This window comes from Hordeum vulgare, chromosome 2H (genome assembly GCF_904849725.1).
Source record: "Hordeum vulgare subsp. vulgare chromosome 2H, MorexV3_pseudomolecules_assembly, whole genome shotgun sequence".
In the NCBI taxonomy this organism is placed as follows: domain Eukaryota; kingdom Viridiplantae; phylum Streptophyta; class Magnoliopsida; order Poales; family Poaceae; genus Hordeum; species Hordeum vulgare.
In genome coordinates, this window is record NC_058519.1 from 47,915,559 (window position 1) to 47,939,550 (window position 23,992).

The 23,992-nt window shown below is 45.9% G+C and overlaps 1 protein-coding gene across 1 annotated transcript; it reads left to right on the plus strand.

Annotated features, from left to right (window-relative positions):
* Positions 1-5,282: 5,282 nt before the first annotated feature.
* LOC123429495 lies at positions 5,283-15,948 on the plus strand. The gene is made up of 11 exons (XM_045113522.1): positions 5,283-5,687; positions 6,485-6,598; positions 7,212-7,363; positions 12,583-12,676; positions 13,239-13,309; positions 13,377-13,483; positions 13,930-14,051; positions 14,480-14,568; positions 14,764-14,823; positions 15,182-15,286; positions 15,489-15,948. The coding sequence occupies exons 1-11, from the start codon at positions 5,492-5,494 to the stop codon at positions 15,603-15,605; spliced, it is 1,227 nt and encodes a 408-aa protein (XP_044969457.1). The 5' UTR covers positions 5,283-5,491; the 3' UTR covers positions 15,606-15,948.
* The last annotated feature ends 8,044 nt before the right edge of the window (positions 15,949-23,992 follow it).

A 23,992-nucleotide genomic window follows, 5' to 3' on the forward strand; every position in this document is an offset into this window, starting at 1 on the left:
CACGTGTTCGACGAAATGCCCCCAAGGTGAAAAAAAATCCAACTTTTATTTTCTTGTTATTTTTTCAATGCATCATCATATAGATAGCTTATATTTGCATTGTTCAAAAACTTTGTAGTCTCAACGATGATGCATACATGTCAACTATGGGTGTTGGGTCCAACAATTTGCATTGGTCTCAAACCAATGACATCCATTTGGACGACCATGAGTTTGAGGTGGACGAGGAGGGTGAGGGCATTGTCGCGGCGCAGAAAGGAAGAGCGGGCAATTACACCACCAACGATGACAAATTACTATGCAATACTTGGTTGCAAGTGTCGAGGGATCCATCCATTGGAGGTGATCAAAGTAGAGATGCTTATTGGGGCGAATGAAAGAATACTTTGATGCTCAGAACGTGAGTGGAATTGACTGCTCCGAGAGATCACTTCGGTCCCGATGGTCGACAATCAACTCGGATTGTCAAAAGTGGGCGGCCGCACAAAAGGCAGTTGACAAGCTTAACCCAAGTGGCACAAATGAGGATGATAGAGTAAGTGGCATCTCATACATGTTCATCATACTTGTTTTTGGTGTCCGAAGTGCTAACTTGTTTTGTTTTTATTGTAGTACAACATTGCACAAAACTTGTTCAAAGAAGAGACGAGGACAACCAAGAAGGGGAAGATCAAGAAAGGAAAGATCTTTACCTTGCCTCATTGCTATGAAGTGTTGAAGGATGATGAGAAATGGAAGAAGCATGAAGATTTGGATGATTTGCATTTGAGCAACAAACGCAAGCGAACAATTGAGTTGAATGATGATGATGAGGAGGATGATGCATCAAGTGATGAGGGCAAGAGAAGCCCCACACCCAACTCGGTTTCATACTCGAAACCAAAACGACCGGATGGGTGCAAGAAGGACAAAACCGAAAAGAAGAAGAGGAAAGGAGATGATGAGCTCACAAATGCTATGGAAGCTATTGTGAAGGCAAGAAAAGAAGCCAACCAGGTGAGGAAAATGGCAAGGAACCAAGATGCCGCGGCCGAGGAGAGGAGGTTGGCGGCCGAGGAGAGGAGGGTGGCCGCCGAGGAGAGGAAAGTGGCATTGGAGGAGAGGAAGGTGGGCATGGAGGAGCGACCTAAGTTGTTGGAATGGGAGAAGCACTTGTTCTTCTTGGACACATCTTTGTTCAATGATGCGCAAAAGGAATATGTCAACCTTGCCCGTGAGGAAGTCTTGATCCAAAAAAGAGCCTTGATCCGCGGCATGGGTGGCGGTGGCCTTGGCGCCATGGGTGGCGGTGGCCTCGACGCCATGGGAGGCATGGATGACTTTGGAGCCATGGGATGCATGGGTGCACCTCCGGCCGCCATGGGAGGCATGGGTGGCTTTGGATCACCCTCCGACGCTATGACCGTCATGGGAGGCATGAGTTTTGCTTATCTCATGGGAGGCATGGGTGCACCTCCGGCCGCCATGGGAGGCATGGATGCACCTCCGGCCGTCGTTGAAGATCTTGCCAACACTGTCGGAGCTTCACGTGATGCGGTGCGTGATGAGGTTAGGGAGAAAGATTCATCTACGGAGACGGAAGAATCGTCTTCGGAAGATGAGGACGAAGACGAGGAAGATGATGAATGATGTGTCTTTCATTTATATGTCTTGAACTTGTTTGCATTTTGAACTTGGTTGGATGAACTTGTGGGCATGAACTTTTATGCATATCAACTTGTTTGTGTCAAATTCACATGTTTGCATTTTTGCGCGCGCTGCATTTTTGCGCGCTGTTGGAGCTGAGCGCGCGTGCTGCTGGAGCCAGCGCTGCGCGACACGCCAAACCAGCCGAAGCGCGCGCGGCAAATAAATTTTTTGGTCGCGGCGCGAAGCACGGCTGTTGGAGATACTCTAAAGCGGCTATCGCTGCCCGTTCACCGTCGCGACAGTTTTGTAAAAAAATCCTCCTGTTTTTTGAGAAATCAACCTGCAGTCTTCCCCTCCCCGTTTCACTTTTCGTGAGCGTTTTCTTATCCACACGCACTCGCGGCCGGCAGCTCAGCGATAGAGGTGACAACGCGACGTCGCAACTCGAGAAGATGGAAGTGGGGACAACTTCGGTTGGGCTAGTCGGCGACTGTGCTGTAGGAGGCTTCACGCCTCCCCTATGGACGGCTCTCTCGGCCTCTCCCTCCCCTGCCCTCGGCCTTCGGATCTTCCCTCCGCTTCCGGCTTCCCCCCTGTAGGTGCCCAGCGCCCTCCACGGCTGCTACCGGCGCCTTCACTATCCATTCCTCTTCATCACGCACGGCATCGGCGGACGTGAAGAGCCGATGCAACGTCGTTGGACGAAGTGAAGCGCGGACGGGAAGGAGCAAAGATGGATCACCGTTCCGCTGGGCGACCTCAAGGTCCCTCTCTTCGGGGCGCTGCTCGAGCAGAGTAGCAGCATGTCGCCTCGGATGACAGGGGCGACCTCTATGGGTTGAGGATGTGTTGCGGGCGTCGGCGGCTGCCGCGCCCTAGATTTGGTGGACAGGCGGCGACACTCCCTCGGCGTGCTCCTGTTGGAGCTCCTCAATGACAAGTCCCTGACGCATGCGTCGCTACAGGAGGGCGACAGCGGCAGACTAGACCTGTCACGGTTGGTGCACTTGATGGTGCGCGAGGAGTGAACGGCCGAGCTGTTTGGTGTGGAGCTGGTGCGCCTGGGCGCCGTGCCGAGGAGGAGATGGTCGCGCTACTGTAGGCACCGGCGGAGCTATGACAGAGCACACCGTTAGCCTCCAACCACCGGTGCACCACACACATTCGTGCCTCCCACGACCAGATGCCCGGACGGCCCACCGACACATAGCTACACCACAATTTTGATTAATTGATAGTCCTACACCATTCTGTGAAACACAATCCTACCGGTTCAAATATGGTTGTAAATCAAAGACAACAAGCAGCGTAGAAGGAATTTGTCAAAGGAGGAATTAATCCAGGAAGAGAGATCTTGTAGCTCGAATAGAGGGAGATGACGAGAGGTGGTCGAGGGCTCGAGACCAGTGCGGGAGATGCTAGATCAAAGACGCAACTGCTGGGTGAAAACAACAAGTGGGCTCAAAGGAGACGAAAGAAGGAACTAATGAAGGATCCAAAGAAGGAATTAATTCTCAGTAGTTGGTGGCCGAGCTCCATTGTGAGGTTGGACATGGTCGGCAGGATTGAGCACCAGATCGGTGGCTGAGCTTCATTGTGGTGTACTGCTTCCTGGATAGAGAGAGGAGAAGCGTGGGCCGGAAGAAGCTGGACATGGCCAGCAGGTCCAACACCAGATCGGTGACCGATCTCCACATGTGATTTCAGATGAAACGATTAGAGTGTGTAAACCCTGGACTGATACAATAGGTGTGTTTCTCCTTTCTACGGTTTACTTTCTATATGCACTCCAGTATGTACAAACTTTGTAAACGTCTGCAAATGGGGAGATTTTGATTTGGCAATTTGGAGTCTTAATTGTTCTGCCTAACTATTGGATCCTAAAAAATAAAAAAAGAAACTCATAGCCAATGATATGTTTATGGCTAGATGTTTACAACTTATGACAAGGCAATAGTAGATTCAAAACATATGTTTCATCTTGATCACAATAAAAAACATTTCTTGCTTTCTTTTCATTGATGTTTGGCGAGGTTATCTTTTGTCAAAACTACCCCTATGTGTAAGAATCACATAAGGTAATTTATTTTCAAGGGAACTTTTCAACTTCCATATGTACCATCATAAGTTGTTAGCTTCCACCAAAATGAGACATCATCATCTGACATGTTGACTATCACCATCTGACGGGTTGACTGTCATCAACCTCTAGACCAAATAAATCCACTCCATCCACCTATCCCCAAGTAATGCAAGTCGAAACTAAATATTCAACGGGTCGTCCTTAACACCGATGCAACAATCGCACTCTTGCCATCTATCACAACTATTTATCAAATGTATCTTACATTACTTGCAGTGAAACCTTGCCGAAACCTGGTTGTCAATTTCTTTCGTTCCTTGTTGGGTTCAACACCCTTACTTAACGAAAAGTGTACGATTGATCCCCTCTACTCGTGGGTCATCAAAGCTCTATCCATCATTTGATACGCATTGGGAATGTTACAATTGTAGATTTAGCCCAGACAAATTAGGGCTTGTTCAGCAACAACCGGCTCGCAACTCCACCGATTATACGAACGTGGAGCGGGGGTGCAAAGTTTGAAATTTGTGGAGCCGGATCCAAGGGAATGAATATTAGCGTAGTCTAAGGTTGTGTTCAACAATTATCTCCAGCCCTCAGCTTCCCAACTCCTGCCACCGCCCCAATACTAACTTGTGAGAATTTTGGGAGTTAGGTAACATTCGGTAACACACCTTCTCATTCATACGATTTGCCACTCGACAACCACGAAATGACACATGGTGGCCCATTCGGGGGGGTTGGATTGAGCGGAGAGCTCGGACCGTCAGCGAAAGAACCATGGTTATAGTCATGTTTAGGTGGGAAAGAGAAAAAATCGCTATCATGAGGGATAGAAACATAATGTAGCAAATAAGTACGCTCCTCGGCTAACTTGGGAACCAGAAGTATTTTCCCGCAACCCTTCAAATGCCATCTTCTCATGTATGTCGAACCCCAACTTCTTCAACTCTCTACTTGGTTTACACCACATAACATCTCAGCAGTCTGTAGTTGAATCTTTGGAATTGGCGCATCAGGCCTGCTTCAAGTATGAAGTTGGCAGTATTAGAGCATTTCTAAACACATCCTAAATGCGTAGAGCGATGATAATCACAATACAATAAAAACAATTTTCATAATAGCTATTTACCACAAACACCACAATGAAGTGACAATAACTATTTGATGACTTGGGTAATACCACACAAAGTTCTCTTCTTTCTTCCCCGAGCTCCCCTACTCTAAGCCTTCGCTCAAACCTAGCCGCCATGTCAATGTCGCCCTCTCCTCGCACCATCCTGTATAGACCTGATCCTAAGACAGAAATCTAGATTGCACAGGCTGATGGTTGGTAGGAAATCAGGGATGAGGGAAGTGTGAGCTGGAGAGAAAGAAGGCGATAAGTTTTTTTCCACTCACATAGAAGGTGACAAGTTTTCAGTTCTTTTTTTTTTAAGACAAATCCACGGCTCTTTCTCTTAGAGTGAAAAAAAGCGTGGGCCACAGCCGGCACGAGCGAACGTCACACGGCCCGTTGGCCAGAGCATTATTGGGCCTCGACTCCTTTCCTTGGTCCACTGCAGCTACAGCAGCCGAGCAAGATGCAGGTGTGACACGCCCCGCCGCCGCCCCACTCCACGCCGCCGCCTCTCCTTCGCCACGAGCGCGCGCCCCGACGCGGCCGCCCCGACCACCTCCTCCGGTCGTCGCCCCGAGCTCGCGCCGCCGCGTCTGCCTCCCTCCCTCCTTCCTCCCAAACCCCCCTCTCTCCGTCCGCCGCACGGAGAAGGACGAGCCATGCAGGCCGCCGCAGCGCGCGCGCGCCGCCTCCTCGCTTCACCGGCGGCCTCCGGGATCCAGGGGCTTCTCTCCGCCTCTCACCGCGGGTGCGCAGCAGGCGCCGAGCTTGTTCTCCTGCCTCATCTCGAGAATGGCTTCCCCGCCTCGCGCTCCTCTCCGGATCACACGAGGAGCTTCTCCTCCCACATACCCCGTGAGTTCTCTGACCTCAAAACACCCATCTTGTTATGGTGACCACATCGGCAGCGCGCTGCATCCGAGTTACTTGGTGCGGCATTTCGTCGAATGGGTGGTGGGCAGGCAGGGTGGTGCGTTAGCTGTACGATCTCGAGCCATGGTCTCCAGGGGTCCATTCTGTTAGTCCGCTCATGTTCTAGGAGCAAGCGGTGAAGCATGGTGATAAGGGGACCGGAATAGCCTATGAAGGTTTAAGGGTTTAGGGCGATGGAAATGTTTGTTAGTGCGCGCCATGCTCTGGAAAGTTATGTGGTAGTTTTTGACACGAGGCCGTGGTTTTCTGCTGTTGCTGAGTGTTTTCAGGTCATTCACGGCACATTAGCTGGGAATTAGGGATGGGATTATTTGTGTACGGTTTAGAGATATGTATCTTGGGTGATAACTTTTTTGGTGAAGCAAATTTCGGATCTCATGTACTGGAATATTATTTGAGAGTAGCTATGCAGTTGGTTTGTGGTGCATTGTGCTGCTTGATTTACTTCAGGGCATAGTAAGATATCACCATAGAAATAGAACATACTCTATATTACTGCTTGTGTGGCCATTTAGTACTATGCTCTGCACGCGGCCGTTTAGTTTGCATAGAAGCCACATGACTGTTTATTTTAGGGAGCCATGGTTATTCTTTTATTGTTCTGTTGCTTCTGATCCTTCGATGCTCCGATGAACATAGTATTGCTTTTTCTCTGAGAAAAATAGTTAGGTAGTGCAAACTACTTACGAAGCATAACTACATTTATTTGGATAATTTAGGTACTTTGCTATCGCAAACCGTAATTTCTCAATGTCGGTGTAAGAAATCAATGTGCTATCACATGACAAGAGCTCATTTATCGACAGACTCAAGTGGAATCGACCAACCTAAAGGTTACTTTTGAGTACTATGCTCTGCCCTGATCCCGTCACTGTCTTCTGTTTCTACTCTTCCGTTAATCCTTACTGCTATTTGCTACATTCAACTTACTATGTTTTACTAGTGTTTTACTATGTATCATTATTAAGTTAGCAATGTAAGAATTTCTCTTACAGGTATTGGTCTGCCATCTATTATGTGGACTCATCAGGGTTTTTGTCCTGGCTCTTATTGCTCGAATGAATTCCGTGATCTTATATTCAGTTTACACAAGTTGACCTTTTCTTTCGGCTCTTAGAAATTCATAGACATATACAATCTTTGCAGATAAATTCAACCATTTTCAGAAAGCAAAACAAATAGTTTATTGAATTACGTTTTGTAGCAAATTTATGTTGACTTTCTTCTGATATGAGTGAATTGTTTCCTATGGTTTTATATATTTATCTACCACAATCAGTTTATGTTTAAGTTATCTCACTTCATATTGTTACAATAATGTAATGTGACACATGTTTCTATCTGATTGTATTTACTAATTGCAAATTTCCTAATGTTCATCAGCCTTCCCTTTTGGTATGTTTTTTTAATAGTGTTTGCATTTTCTCATGTCATGATTTGCTGCAGAATCTGCAGAGGAGCTGTACCAGAAAATGCTGAAGTCTGTTGAAGCCCAGACTATGCCGCCAAATGCCTGGTTGTGGTCTATGATCAGTAGTTGCTCCAGTGAGGAGGATATTAAACTTCTCTTTCAGATTTTGCAGAAGCTAAGAATATTCGTAAGTCACATCCATTTTTCTCTTAAGTTAACAATGCTTCCTTTTGACAGTTTAGTAGGCTGCATCACGTAGTGTTATTATCTCAACAGATTCTCATTTGACTCACCTGGTGACAGTTACGTGAAACATCTCCTCTTGATTTTTAGGATCTTTTTTTCTATGAAACATAGCCGCCCACTTAGTCGAGTTAACATAGAATTTCCATTGTATGTTGAACATATTGACATTTTTTTACCGGTGACTTTAAATATACATATGGGTTACGGTGCTATGTTCTCGGATCATGATGTCACTTGATTGTCCAGACTCTTGGATTGCTAGTGTTAGAGTTATAATATAAGTCATGTACCCTTTTGTGTTTATCCCGATATATAAGGGGTTTCCTGCATATAGTCCACCACCTGTACATGTGTATATACTGGCCTATGGCCTCATGGGAATACAAGTTGCTTATTCCTAACATGGTATTAGAGCTAGGTTAATCTTTTGCACGCCGCAACTCGTGTGATTGATCCAGCGCCGTCGCTGCTTTTTCTTCTACCCATCCTAGCAGCCGGTCTACCCACCCTCCTCTCCTCCCCGATCGTGTCGCTTGCCGCAGCTGCCGTCCCGTTCGGACGTCGCTGCTTCTCCAGATCCCACCAGTCCCGCCTGGTCCAGCTCGTCCCGCTGGAAGCGCTGCTCCTGATCCTGTCGATCTCCCGATCTGGTCGCTGCCGCTGATTCCCGCGCCGTCAGCTCCGCACTAATCTGATCCGATCCGCAGTTGCCGATCTCCAATCCGCTGATCCCCAATCTCGCCAGGCCCTGCTCCTCTGGCGGCTGCAGGTCCTGCCAGATTGAGGCGCCCGCTGCCAGACCTACTCGAAGGCTCTGCCAGGTCCACGAGGGATCCAGCGCTCCAGGTCAACTCTGCTAGGTCCACGAGGGATCCAGCGCCCCCTCTCGCCAGATCGAGGCGCCTCCAATCCTGCTGTTGACGCAGACGCGGTTTCAGACGCGGACGCTGTTCGTTGACTGCGATTCCTTAAAAAAAAATGGTCTACACCAGCCCGCAACGTTGCAATCCCTTGCTTCCCGTGACTCCTGACGGCTGTGCTGGTAGTTCTTCTGTTGCTCCCGCGAGCTCTACATATGGTGATTGTCGCTCTACACCGACTCCTCTCGCGACTTCCATCGGTGCATGTCGCTCTTCTCCTACACCTCTCGCGACTTTCACCGGTTGTCCTGGTGCCTATGACTCCATGGACTGCTCTTCGTCCACGCGTCTTCCCTTGGCGCTTGGTGCTTGTCTGCACACGGCCTCGTCTTCTCCATCGGTCTTTGCCGACGATACTGGACATGCTACACCGCCATATTTGGCGGCTTCCACAGGTGGTGGTGGCTGCTTCTCTCCTCGTGCCATTACGCCGCCTACTTCAGCTGTGTACTTCACCGAGGACGAGATTGTGCGACTTCGTGCCCTGCTGCTTGCCTTCGACTCTCCGTTGTCGGGTGTGTCTACATCGACATCTTCAGTTGCGCCCCTGACTGAGCAGGAGATTGGACGATTTCAATGTCTGCTAGCTCCATCTGTTGTTTCTTCACCGACAGGTTCTGTTGGTTCTGCTACGGACTCTTCTGGCATTGTGAGACCACCTTCTACACACGCAGGTACATCTCCGTGGGTTCTTGATACTAGAGCATCTTTTTCATATGACCCCTGATTCATCCACTCTGTCATCTACTGGACCTCTTGATTCTCCTGTTCATGTTCTTACTGCTGATGTTACTTCTCTCCCAGTTACTGGCCGAGGCACTCTTAGCACTTCATCTTTTCATGTTCCCGATGTTGCTCATGTTCCTCGGCTTACCATGCAACTCCTGTCTGGTGGCCAGATTGTTGACTCTGATTGTCGGGTCATCCTTGACTTTGACTCATGTTCAGTTCTGGACCGTCACATTGGTGCTCTTCTTGGTGCTGGCCCCGGCGCCGTGACTCTCAGGGTCTCTGGGAGCTTGACTGGCTTCACCTTCCATCCGCTGCCACCGCAACCAGTCTTTCCTCCTTTGTTGCTTTGTCTACCAGCTCTTTTCAAGAGTGGCATCATCGTCTAGGTCATTTATGTGGCTCCTGTCTCTCATCCTTAGTTCGACGTGGTCTTCTTGGATCCGTCTCCGGTGGTGTGTCTTCAGACTGCCAGGGCTGCCGGCTTGGTAAACAGGTTCAGTTACCTTATCCTCATAGCGAGACTGTGTCTCAGCGTCCTTTTGACCTTGTCCACTCGGATGTTTGGGGTCCAGCTCCCTTTTCCTCGAAGGGAGGCCATCGCTACTATATTATCTTTATAGATGATTTCTCTCGATACACGTGGATCTATTTTATGTCTTCTCGTAGTGAGGTATTATCTATCTATAAGCGCTTTGCTGCCATGGTTCACACTCAGTTCTCTATGCCTATTCGTGTGTTCTCTACGCCTATTCGTGTGTTCCGTGCTGACTCTGCTGGAGAGTATATCTCCAAGATGTTGCGTGGATTTCTCGCTGAGCAGGGTACCCTTGCTCAGTTCTCTTGTCCTGGTGCTCATGCTCAGAATGGTGTAGCTGAGCGCAAGCATCGTCACCTTCTTGAGACGGCTTGTGCGATGATGATTGCTGCCTCTCTCCCGCCTCATTTCTGGGCTGAGGCCGTCTCCACCTCCACATATCTCATCAATCTACAACCTTCTACTGCTCTACAGGGTGGTGTTCCTTTTGAGCGTCTTTTTGATCGTTCTCCCGATTATTCGATGCTTCGCCTATTTGGTTGTTTTTGCTATGTTCTTGCCCCTCGCGAACGCACCAAACTGACCGCTCAGTGTGTTGATGTCTCTTCTTAGGCTACAGTGATGAGCATAAGGGCTATCGTTGTTGGGATCCTATCAGTCGTTGGATGCTTATCTCTCGGGATGTGACTTTTGACGAGTCTCGTCCCTTCTACCCACGCCCATCTTCCTCGACCTTTTCAGTGGAGGATATCTCTTTCCTCACTTTTCCTGATACACCTCTCACCCCCATCGAGCCTTTGCCTATTCGTTCCGCTCCCTCTGCTTCTCCACCTTTTTTCGATTTGCTACCACCATCTCCCACGGTTTCCTCTCCTGGCATGTCACCAGATTCTGCACCTTCCTCTCCGGTGACTTCTACGTCTTCACCCCACGATTCTACCTTGGCGATCCTCCCTTGCATTGTTCCATCTTTTCCTCAGTGTTACACTCGTCGTTCACGTCATGTGGATGCCTCTGCGGATGTGTCATCATCCTCATCTCAGCCTCCCTATGCCTTGCGTTCTCGCCTTCGTCCGCCTGTTGATCGCCTTGGATTTCCCACTGTTGGTTCTGTTGTTCTTGAGCCGACTTCCTCTCATGAGGCTGTTGTTCATCCTGAATGGCAGTTTGCGATGGCAGAGGAGATTGCTGCTCTTGAACGCACTGGTACGTGGGATCTTGTTTCCCTTCCTCCCGGAGTTCGTCCCATCACTTGTAAGTGGATTTACAAGGTTAAGACTCGCTCCGATGGTTCCATTGAGCGTCACAAAGCTCGTCTTGTGGCTCGTGGTTTTCAGCAGGAGCATGGTCATGATTATGACGAGACTTTTGCTCCTGTCGCCCATATGACCACTGTTCGTACACTTCTTGCCGTGGCCTCTGCACGCCACTGGTCTATATCTCAGCTTGATGTTAATAATGCCTTTCTTAATGGTGAGCTGCGTGAGGAGGTGTACATGCAGCCACCACCTGGGTATTCTGTTCCTGATGGCATGGTATATCGTCTTTGTCGCTCTCTCTATGGCCTTAAGCAAGCCCCTCGTGCCTGGTTTGAGCGTTTTGCCTCTGTGGTGACTGCCGCTGGTTTTTCAGCGAGTGCTCATGATCCAGCATTGTTTATTCACCTTTCTCCTCATGGTCGGACTCTTCTTCTTCTCTATGTTGATGACATGATCATCACTGGGGATGACCCCGAGTATATTGCCTTTGTAAAGGCCCGTCTTAGTGAGCAATTTCTTATGTCTGATCTTGGACCTCTTCGCTACTTTCTTGGGATTGAAGTCTTTTCTACTTCTGATGGCTTTTTTATATCCCAGGAAAAGTATATCCAGGATCTTCTTGCTCGTGCTGCTCTTACTGACGAGCGCATTGTTGAGACTCCTATGGAGCTCACTGTTCACCTCCGTGCTACTGATGGTGATCCTCTGCCTAATCCGACGCGTTATCGTCATCTTGTTGGCAGTCTTGTCTATCTAGCTGTCACTCGTCTGTATATCTCTTATCCGGTTCATATTTCGAGTCGGTTCGTCTCCGCTCCTACCTCGGTTCACTATAGTCATCTCCTTCGTGTTCTCCGATATCTTCGGGGCACGATCTCTCACCGTCTATTCTTTCCTCGCTCCAGTTCTTTACAGCTTCAGGCCTATTCGGATGCTACGTGGGCTAGTGATCCTTCAGATCGCCGTTCACTTTCTGCTTACTGTGTTTTTCTTGGTGGTTCTCTCATTGCTTGGAAGACGAAGAAACATATTGCAGTTTCCCGTTCGAGTGCAGAGGCTGAGTTGCGAGCGATGGCTCTTTTGACGACAGAGGTGACTTGGTTACGATGGTTACTTCAGGATTTTGGTGTTTCTGTCACTACACCGACTGCTCTTATCTGACAGTACAGGTGCTATTAGCATTGCGCGCGATCCTGTGAAGCATGAGCTCACCAAGCACATTGGTGTTGATGCTTTCTATGTGCGCGCTAGTGTGCAGGATCAGATCATTGCTCTTCAGTATGTGCCTTCCGAGTTACAGTTGACGGATTTCCTGACGAAGGCCCAGACTAGAGCACAACATGGCTTTTATCTCTCCAAACTCAGTGTTGTTCATCCACCATGAGTTTGAGGGGGGTGTTAGAGTTATCATATAAGTCATGTACCCTTTTGTGTTTATCCCGATATATAAGGGGTTTCCTGCATATAGTCCATCACCTGTACATGTATATATACTGGCCTAACAGCTAGCACATGAAGTATCTTATTCCTAACAGCTAGCACATGAAGTATCTTAACTTTAGTTAGCAGCTTCTCATGTCAGTCTTTTCTTCCCCCTTATAGTTAATAGTTTTCTTCCAGATGGTAGACAGGCAAAGGGTGTTCTTTGTACTTCTAGTTATATTTTTCTGTGGCTAGATGCTGTCTGAAACCAACATTTTTTCTATTGATGCAGAGGCTATCAAATCTTCGCATCAATGCAAACTTCAACGACCATCTCTGTATGAAAGTTTCTGAGGCTTGTGCTCGTGTGGGTGTCCTTGACTACGGTATGATTCTATTTAGCAGTCTGAAAAATGTGTGGTTATTTGTTAACATGTGTTTCTTTCTGCCTTTTGTTGGCACATAAATCATTGTTTTGATGTATTTCTGGTATTTAGCTCTAGATTTCCTTTGTAGGCCTTATGCCTTGCGTACTAGTACCTCTGTACCAAAATATAAGACGTTTTTGTAGGCCAGTTTAGCCTACAAAAATGTCTTATATTTTGATACGAAGGGAGTAAATCCTAATGAAAATGATTAAAGAAGGATGCTTTATAGATATTCAAACAAGAAAGAACATGTGGCTAAATTTGTTAACCTTATTTTGTGGAAGCATTTGATAAGTGGAACTGGCAATGTGTGGCCTCATATCTCAGTTATGTAAATGCCGACTTCCATATACTGCATGGAAACGATACCCCTCCCCCCCAATTTTTTTTCCAGCTATGTTGATAAAATAATGTCACTTGTTTGTGCTACTTTTTTTGGCATCAATGCCGCGTTCTATATTCGAAAGTTATGGCTAAGGGAACCCAAAGCCTGTAATGCATCTTTGTGCTATGAATGCAGGGTTGAAGGTTTTATGGAATCATAATGTTTATGGAATAACGCCAACCATTGGTTCTGCCCATTATCTACTGGTATCCATTGTTACTAACTCCTTCGATCACTTCCCAAGTTGCTTTGTAATGATTTTTCCTTCTACAGCAACATGCTAAAGAGCACAATGATACTAAGCTAATGGAGAAGATAATGCAAGTCCTTAGGAGGAATTCGTTGCCATTACAGCCAGGCACTGCTGATATTGTCTTCGGGTATGCTTTCATTTGTTCTCAGTTGCTATTTACCAATGCATACAATTCTTCTCTTTCAGTGTTTAAAACTTTTCATATCGTAGCATGCCAAGTCCTACCCATTTAGATTAAAGTTAAAGTGTACATAGTTGAAGAGCTCTTTGGAGAATTTAAACCAGTTCTGGTGTTTCACTGCATCGTATCTGTCTTTTCATTTTTGCATGATAGTACTGACCAACTTTGTCGTTATTTTTTTGTCCTAGCAGATCTTCCAAATGTTATCTTATTAGCTATTAATTACACACCTACACATAGCGCAGAAGTATGTTTAATATGTGTATCTTTCAGTAATTGTTTCACAGAGTTTTTTCATTGTGATTTTGATTTGTATTTCGGTTTTCTTTTTTAGGCAAAGACTCTGATCATGTTTATGTATTAATTCCATGGATACCTTTTGTATTTTGCAGTATCTGCTATAACACTGATAGATGGGATTTACTCTCAAAATATGCGGCAAGATTTGTTCAGGCTGGAGTCAAGTTGCGTCGTACTGCATTTGATGTATGGATGGAATTTGCTGCCAAAGTTGGTAAGCAGTTTGACTCTTATGTAAATTATAGTGTATCGGTAAGCTTGATGTTAGCTGTGTTAGTGATGCATGGCCGTTCTGGACCTCTGCCGAAAAATGGCAAGAAATGCTACAATTTAGCCAATTAGGGATGGACTAAATATGTTCCACTTCTCATTGCAAGTTGCCTGGCTCGCTCCTAAGGTAGTAATCCTCATTATAACATCCAGGAGAGTGATGTTTTGAAAAATAATGTTTCTGTTAATTTCGTGTTGTGATGTTCCCTCTCATAATAACCATTTTCAGTTGTTTACCAGTCAAAACTTAGTTTTGCTGTTTCTTTTTAAACTTTAAAGCTTCAACCGTTGCATCTTAGAGTATTATTCTTTTGACAGTAAGTAAGGTTTTGTTCTGTGAAGGATGCTTTACTAATATTTCTGCTTCTGCAGGAGACTCTCAATCTATATGGAACATCAATAGCCTGAGAGGCAAGTCTATCAAACACTATACTCTTACATCAGGTTTTGCATGCGTAAAGGTAATTGCTCCTAGTATGCACACTATTTTGTACATAGTGATAAAACTATGATGCTGATTCTTCTAATATTTATTTCGTGTGAACTTACTGAATTTGTTCACTTTTGTACTAAAAATATTTCATATTAATGTTTCACCCTCATTGCCACACTAGTTTCTTCTAATCCGAGACCCATTATGAATTGTCTTTTTGCAGGGGTCTCTGCTTGAACGCAAGCCGGAAAATGCCGCTGCCACCATAAAACTTCTTTACAAGGTTGGTTACACAATACTAATTGCTACTATTGCTTCATATCGACCAACAGCATCTTATTTCCCTTTTGGACATTATAAGATTTATTCTAGTCTTACTATCGGACCCATTAGACCTGTATCTGTATTCCTACAATACTGGAATTCCTTCACACCATGAAGTCAAGAACATGCACTAGTTTCTCTTAGGGTGACAATGGCTCTTCCTCACTCCTGAAGCTTTTCTATATTGGCATTTTTTTAGTTTGTACAAATATTTTTCTCAACTCAAGGAAATCTGAATGCCAAAAGAGTTGGTAACCAGTTCAGTTCTTATTTACGCAATCGACATTTACGTGATGATAACTTTTGGTTGCATGTAGCACCTGCCTGATCAGAAGAAACCATTTGTGAAAGATGAACTCCAAAAGCTTGTTGCCGAATGGCCAACTGAGGTGATCAAGAGGCAGAAGAAAGATGACAGGAAGGTGAGATCGATATAGACGATCTTTCGGTTCAGTTCCTGCAGTTTGTAGCTCCTGGCACGATTATTTTCACCCCGCGTATCTAGTCACTAGCATATATGTTCGCACACCAGTCTTCTAGAAGAGTTACTACTTGGTACATGAAATATACATTTGGGTCTGCATTCGGCGATTCGTCTAGTAACAGTATCTCTACACATTCCAGGCAATGGAGGAAGCTTTGATCGAGGACATCCCGAAGATGATCACCTCAATGGTCAATTCAGGCCTTGATATTTCCGTGGATCTCGACAAGCTCACCCGTCAGCCTGAAGCAGCGTAGAGAAGGAACACCACTGCTGGACACCTGGATGCTGCAGCTGCAGATCCTGCAGCACACCTGATACCCGAGGGGAACATTTTTGGCTGGGTGGGATGGGATAATTGGTGTGACACGGTAGGGCTAGAACCGATAATAACGTGTACACATTGTTGTTTGGTGCACTGGATGAAGGCAGTGAATGGTCGAAGCCAATGCTGCTAATTCACTGAATCCGAGGATGGGAAATGCTGCACAAAATATTGAGCGTAGCATTGTTTGGAATTCACTTTCATTAGAAATTCATGTTCCGAATGATAAGTAATTTTGTGAGCTGCTAGTAGTCAAGCATAATGTTAAAATCGTCTATCTATAGTGCCTGACAGATGACTCATGCATCAAGATACGGCACTACAAATCTGGCTTCTTCAAATTGTGATAGAAGCCTAGCTTCTTACAAAATCGTGAAGGTATCCAATGATTGTTGCACAAGGAGGAAAATAAAAGCACGGCATCTCCAATGCCGGCCCTTGAACAACTTGTATTCGTACAGACCGCAGAAACCATCCAATGTAGCTTTGTATTGGTCCGTCGAGCTATCCGGACTGTTTTTTCCTGCAAACTGAAGATTTTGCAGGTGTTCGGGCCGCTACTGCGTTCTCTTTTGACTGGCAAGGCCCATAAAAAGCTCCTTTGTTCGTGTGCGAACATTCTAGTTCATGAAGATGAACCGTGTGATCACTCCGACCTCATTTGACACAGCCGCTGCACCAACATTCTAGTTCATGAAGATGTGCCGTGTGATCACTCCGACCTCATTTGACACAACATGAGGACCAAGTTATTTGACAACTTTAGTGATCTGAACGCTTTTATATTTCTTTACGGAAGGAGTGTATTTCAACGAACAGACATGCCCTCGATGCAACCACCCCTTTGAAGACACCAACACCTCTTCATCGACTGTCCTGCTGCTGCTGCAATTTGTCAGCGCCTTGCCATCGCCTCGCCATCCCAGTTCCAAGACTTGTGGGCAGCCCCTACATTGGTGTACCTCGACTCTACTATTTGGCTAGAGATCCTCCTGCCTATTCTTTGGAAAATTTAGGAAGCAAGAACTGCAGCTGCATTTAGGGACTTTGATCTGTGGGCTCTTTGGTTTAAAGAACTGACTGATAAGGTAGCTGCCCTGTCTTGGCGACTACTTCTTCTCACGGATTTCCGTGACTGTAAACTCTCGTAACACTGACCCTGGGGCCACTTTGAGCAATATGTATACAGGTGGGGATTCTCTCCCCCCGGTGACTACTTGAAAAAAAGAAACTGTCCTGTTGCAACCATAGTTTTAAATAGCCCGCTATAGCCCCGCTATAGCCTCTCTATAGCCTTTTCAGCAGAGTGCCGCTAAATGGTATCATGTACAAATACGCCGCTGTAGCCCGCTGTAGCTGATTTAGAGTCTCGTCGCTATTTGCCGTAGCCCGCAACTTGCAAAGTGACTGAGCTTATGAAGCGTTGACTCTGCCTGCTGCTCTCAGCTAGATGACAATACTTATAGGCAAATCCATAGGGGAGTGAGATGGAGAAACAGAAAGCGGATCAAAGAAAGCAGCTACAGCGGCAATGTCCATCAATTTGCTAGGCACGTTGCGTTCTTCGGGAATCGGGAGTAGGAGCTGAGTGGGGAACGGGAAGACAAAGGAAAAAGAAATGACAGAGGTTGGTGCTACGAGTGAATCGATTGAATCCAAACTGGGATAGTTCTTTTCACAATTCACGTAACCTATTAGTATTTCTTTAGCAGACTGTAAATCTACTAATTGAGCTACAAGCTTTAAGGTCATTTTTGTTCGGCTGTGTAGTATACACACATGCACAGGGTCGGGACCCCGTCAGGCTGGCCCTAGGTCGTTGCCCTTCTTGCCTCTATCGATGACTGATCCTGGTTGGAAGATGGTAACTCAGGATATCTACAACTGATTTGGATGATGGTCCAATAACAGACTAGATGTTTAGTCATCTCATTCTATTTTCATCGATTGTGCCAGCTTTTCAGTTTTTAGTACCTTTTCATTTTTAGCTCCAAGTGAACTTGTAATAGACCATACACCATTTGGAATTTTCGTTTAATAAAGAGGATGCATGCATCAGAGGCCGGGGAAGATCATTCTTTTCTAAAAAACAATAATCTTGACTAATTTACACGCTGATCTATCGTCTCCCTTGCTAACCCCTCGCTCGCTCCCTCCACCTGACTGCAAAACACGGATCAACTGACTGCATGCCGGAGCGGATCCAAGAAAAGCAAAACAAGCAGCTCAGGTTATTGATTAATTAGCACGCAAAACACAATGCACGACGGCATCATAGGGGAAGAATATAATAGCTACTCTTGCCAACCACTACTCGTGAAATGCTTATAGATAAAACATTAGGAGTAGCGCTGAAAATATATGCAGTGCTGTTGCTAATTAGCAGTAGCGCTGGATATGGATAGCACTACAAATGATACTATATTAACAGCGTTGTAAATGTAAGTAGCCCTACTGCTAAGTAAGACCAAATGAGTCCACCGACGCCAACTCTAATAGTAGTGCTGCCCAAAATACCGTGCTATTGCTAAACACGTTAGCTGTAGCGCTGGCTGGCATAAGGCGCTGCTGCTAAGTGGAACCCAACAAGTCCACTGACGCTAGCTGTAGTAGTAGCGCTGGTCATAACAAAGTGCTGCTGCTAAGCACAATAGCAGTAGCGCCCTTATCGGCCCCGCGCTACTGCTAATTAGCGTCTTCGTGGACTTATCATCTTCCCTCCGCGGACGCCCCTTAGTCTCTCCCTCTCTTTCTCCTCACCCCCTCCCTTGCGCCGTCGCCGGTCCTCCCAACGCGACCCTGCCGCACTCTGCTGCCCCTGCGACCTCGACCCCGACCCCGCCGCACTCTGCTGCCCCGACGACCTCGACCCCGACCCCAACCCACTCTGCTGCCCCAGCGATCTCGACCCCGGCCCCGACCGCGACCCCTACCCCGACCCCAGCCTCTGCTTCTCCTCTGGCCGTCTCCTCCGCGCGCCGGCCGTCTCCTTCTCTGGTGAAACATCCCGACGCCTCCTCCGTCTGTTTGCTTGCTAGGGTTTTGCTGGATTGCTATGGTTCTTGCTAGGACATTGCTAGGGCTGCTTGCTAGGGTTCTTGCTAGGACATTGTTTCTGAAATTGTTTGTGAAATTGGATAGTTAATAAGAAAACCGAGTAAAAAATGAGTTTCAGAAATTAAGCACTTTTGAAATAGCAAAACTGAGCCAAAAATGAGTCAGAAAAATGGTTTTGATGCCCAAATTGAAATGAGATGCTTGTTGTTCAAATGAAAAATATTATTAATTTGGCATGCAGTACTAATTTGCACATGTTTTATATAATTTTTTTTAGAAAAAGAAAATGTTTGCGTATTTCTAAGAAGATAACCTGAAAGTAAAACATTAAAGATAAAAAAAAATCTCATAGGAATTTGTTCTAGAAGTAGACGATGCCCGGCCAGCATCCTCGTCGTCGACTCGACGGCGACATCCTTGAGAGGCGCCATGTCTGGAGACTCGGCTCCACCGGGCTGACAGTGGGAGGTGCTACCTTTCAGCGCGCGCAACTTGGTGAGGAATCTGGGTCTCGTCGTCGACCCAGAGCTTCTTTGGTGGCGGTCGCGTGAGCTACTATCGGTGTAGAGGGAGGAGGCCCCCGCGGAGGTGGTACGTTATCGTGTCACGGAGGAGGACGAGCACGTCCGTCACTACATGGCTGTATTGGACACTAGGTTCTCCAATACCTGGTAGGTTCTTCAGGGATCTCACCCGAGTTATGATCATGTGATGGTTCCTTCTCTTTGGGTGTCCACCGCCTGTGGCTCAGGAACCGCGAGTCAACAAGATTATTCGCTAGTATTCGATCTGTATTAGTGATATTATATGATAATGTTCTAGATGTATTAGTGATAATATTGGATGATGCATTAACTGGATTACTCGAGATGATGTATTAGTGATATTATATTCGAGTTCATTATAAATTGATTAGCGATTGCATAAAGAATAGGTGTAGAAAATTTTAGTAAAAAAATTAGGTACTTTCGGTCTCTCGTTGCTCCTTATGTGACTTTCATGAGTTTTTTATATGGAGGAATGCCGACTGTTGTCGTGGGGGCGCTTTCTTCTCTTCTCTTCTTGCTATATATACCTCGGTATAATGTGCAAGGAGAGGAGAGGAGATGCGTACATCATCGACGGTCGAACTATTAATGTGAGAGAGTGTCCACCAACATATATACACCATCATATCAGTGTGAGAGAGTGCCCACCAACACGCCATGAGTTATGAGAGTTATTTAAGGAAAGTCTCTACATACCTAAAGTCAACTGATATTGAATTAGGTCTATTTGGACACGTGTACACGTATGTTATTGCAGGGAACACCTCCCAGTGTCTATGTTTCACCGGAATGTTGATTCATTTTCGTTCCGGTAATTTTCAGGCGCTCAATATGTCTTATTTTAATAATGGTCATGCCGAATTTTTGAATCATGAACACACGATATGCCTGACCACGATTATTGGGAGTATGAACTCTGCGATGACGATCGGGGTGTGTGCGACACGCCTCACCTACGAGATGGCAGGTTCTTCACCATCAAGCTTGACGAGACCTTCGTTGTTTGTAAGATACGCAATGATGACAAGTGTTTTTTCGTAATTAAGCATGACTTATGTTTCTTTGCTTCAACGTGTAATTTCTGTTTTATACAATTCGACTAGTTCATCCCCTGCCATGCAAGAAGGTATGTCTTAGAGAGGCTCAGTTTCGAAGACCACGAGAGTATGGAGACGAGGAGAGCTAACCTGAGGACTAAACATGGTCACACATTTCTGGTCAAAGTAATGAATGCAGTTAATAATACAAAATTAGGATGCTTGCTACTTCTTGAGCTTGCGTTGGTTTTCCCTTGAAGAGGAAAGGGTGATGCAGCAAAGTAGATAAGTATTTCACTCAGTTTGTTGAGAACCAAGGTATCAATCCAGTAGGAGGAACATGCGCCAATCTTTGCACCTACACAAACAATCAAACACTTGCATCCAACGCTAAAAAGGGATTGTCAATCCCTTCAGGTTACTTGCAAGGATGAGATCTGATAGAGATAGATATAAAAGATTGCTGAAACGAAAAGTAAAACAAAAATAAATTGTAGCAAGATATTTTTGGTATTTTTGGTTTATAGATATGAAAGTATAATATGTAAAATAGACCCCGGGGCCATAGGTTTCACTAGAGGCCTCTCTCATGAACGAAAATAATACGGTGGGTGAACAAATTACTGTCGAGCAATTGATAGAAAAGCGAATAGTTATGAAGATATCCAAGGCAATGATTATGCATATAGGCAGCATGTCCGTGTCAAGTAGACCAAAATGATTCTGCATCTACTACTATTACTCCACAAATCGATTGACTCCCGACTGCTTCTAGAGTATTAAGTTCATGAAGAACACAGTAACACATTAGGTAAGATGACATGATGTAGAGGGATAAACTCAAGCAATATGATGAAAACCCCATCTTTTTATGCTCGATGGCAATAATACAAATACGTGCGTCGCTACCCCTACTTTGTCAATGGGTGAGGACACCACAAGATTGAACCCAAAACTAAGCACTTCTCCCATTGCAAGAATTACCAATCTAGCTGGCCAAACCAAACCAATAACTCGAAGAGACTTGCAAAGATATGAAATCATGCATATAAGGATTCAGAAAAGACTCAAATAATATTCATAAATAATCTTAACATAAACCCACAATTCATCGGATCTCGACAAACACACCGCAAGAGTATTACATCGGATAGATCTCCATGAAGATCATGGTACTGAAGAACAAAGAGAGAGAAGAAGCCATCTAGCTACTAGCTATGCACCCGAAGGTCTGTGGTGAACTACTCACTCATCATCGGAGGGGCAATGGAGTTGATGTAGATGCCCTCCGTGATTGATTCCCCCTCCGGCAGATTACATGAAAAGGCTCCAAGATTGGATCTCACGGGAACAGAGGCTTCCGGTGGCGAAAAAGTATTTTCGTGGCTCTCTTTTGTATCCAGGGAATATTTGGGAGTTTATAGGCCGAAGAATAGGGTTAGGAGGGTTGCCGTGGGGCCACAATCCAGTGGGCACCCCCCTAGGGCGCGCCCCTCTGGCTTGTCGCCACACGACGACTCTCCTGCCTTCATCTCCAAGTTTTCTGGGTTGCTTCTGGTCCAAGAAAAATCATTCCGAAGATTTTATTCCGTTTGGACTCCGTTTAATATTCCTTATCTGCAATACTCAAAAACATGGAAAAACAGAAACTCGCACTAGGCTCTATATTAATAGGTTAGTCCCAAAACTAATATAAAATAGCATATTAATGCATGTCAAACATCGAAAACAGATAATATAATAGCATGGAACAATCAAAATTTATAGATACGTTGGAGACATACAAGCATCCCCAAGCTTAATTCCTGCTCGTCCTCGAGTAGGTAAATGATAAAAATAGAATTTTTGATGTGGAATGCTACCTAACATATTTATCCATGTAATATTCTTTATTGTGTCATGAATATTCAGATCCATAAGATTCAAAACAAAAGTCTAATATTGACATAAAACAGTAATACTTCAAGCATACTAACAAGGCAGTTGCGTCCTTTCGAAATAACATGGCCAAACTTATCCCTATAAAATCATCTGGTCTGACTATGCTCCATCTTCCCCACACAAAGTATCTAAATCATGCACAACCCCGATGACAAGTCAAGCAATTGTTTCACACCTTTTATGTTCTCAAACCTTTTCAACTCTCACGCAATACATGAGCGTGAGCCATGGATACAACACTATAGGTGGAATAGAATATGGTGGAGGTTGCAAAGAAAAATGAGAAGATAGTCTCACATCAACTAGGCGTATCAACGGGCTATGGAGATGCTCATCAATAGATGTCAATGTGAGTGAGTGTGACAGCCCGAGCCCCCAGCTCCTTTTTGAGCGCCGCCCCTGCCTCATCCCGCCGTTGGGAGCCACCGGATCCGACCTCGCAGTCCTGCCGCCGCCCTCGCCACCTCTCCATCGTGCCAAGGCAGCAGCCCCGCGCCGGCTTCCCCGAGCTCCCAAGGAGCCCCGAGCCGGGTCTCTACGAAGTTCGCCGGCACCAAGCAGCCGGAGCCCCATGATACGTCTTCGTCGTATCTACTTTTCCAAACTCTTTTGCCCTTGATTTGGACTCTAATTTGCATGATTTGAATGTAACTAACCCGGACTAACGCTGTTTTCAGCAGAATTGCCATGGTGTTGTTTTTGCGCAGAAATAAAAGTTCTCGGAATGACCTGGAAATTTACGAGGATGTTTTGTGGAATATATAAAAAATACTGGCGCAAGAATCAATCGGAGGAGTGGAGCGAGGAGCCCACAAGCCCACTAGGCGCGAGCCCCCTGGCCGCACCTAGCAGGCTTGTGGGCCCCTCAGAGCTCCACCGCCTCCAACTCTAGCTCTATTTAGTCCCTTTCGTCCGGAAAAAAATCAAGGAGAAGAGTTCATCGTGTTTTATGATACGGAGGCGCCGCCATCTCCTGTTCTTCCTGTGGAAGGCAGATCTGGAGTCCGTTCTGGGCTCCGGAGAGGGGAGATCGTCGCCATCGTCATCACCGACCTTCCTTCATCGCCAATTCCATGATGCTCTTCACCGTTCGTGAGTAATCTCATCGTAGGCTTGCTCGACGGTGATGGGTTGGATGAGATCTATCATGTAATCGAGTTAGTTTTGATGGGGATTGATCCCTAGTATCCACTATGTTTTGAGATTGATGTTGCTACTACTTTGCCATGCTTAATGCTTGTCACTAGGGCCCGAGTGCCATGATTTCAGATCTGAACCTATTATGTTCTCGTCAATATATGTGTGTTCTTGATCCTATCTTGCAAGTTGTAGTCACCTACTATGTGTTATGACCCGACAACCCCGGAGTGACAATAGCCGGAACCACTCCCGGAGATGACCATAGTATGAGGAGTTCATGTATTCACTAAGTGCTAATGCTTTGTTCCGGTTCTCTATTAAAAGGAGAACCTTAATATCCCGTAGTTTCCATTAGGACCCCGCTGCCACGGGAGGGATGGACAATAAATGTCATGCAAGTTCTCTTCCCTAAGCACGTATGTCTACATACGGAATACATGCCTACATTACATTGACGAACTGGAGCTAGTTACATATCTCCCCGTGTTATAACTGTTGCATGATGAATTTCATCCGGCATAATTATCCATCACCGATCCAATGCCTACAAGTTTTTCCTACTGGTCCTTGCTACGTTACTTTGTCGCTACTGCTGT

Excerpts from the sequence above, each read along its gene's own strand:
- LOC123429495 (XM_045113522.1), top strand. The coding sequence starts at position 5,492 with ATGCAGGCCGCCGCAGCGCGCGCGCGCCGCCTCCTCGCTTCACCGGCG. Across the intron at positions 14,052-14,479 it reads GGAATTTGCTGCCAAAGTTG|GAGACTCTCAATCTATATGG; the intron begins GTAAGCAGTTTG and ends CTGCTTCTGCAG. Across the intron at positions 14,824-15,181 it reads CCATAAAACTTCTTTACAAG|CACCTGCCTGATCAGAAGAA; the intron begins GTTGGTTACACA and ends GGTTGCATGTAG.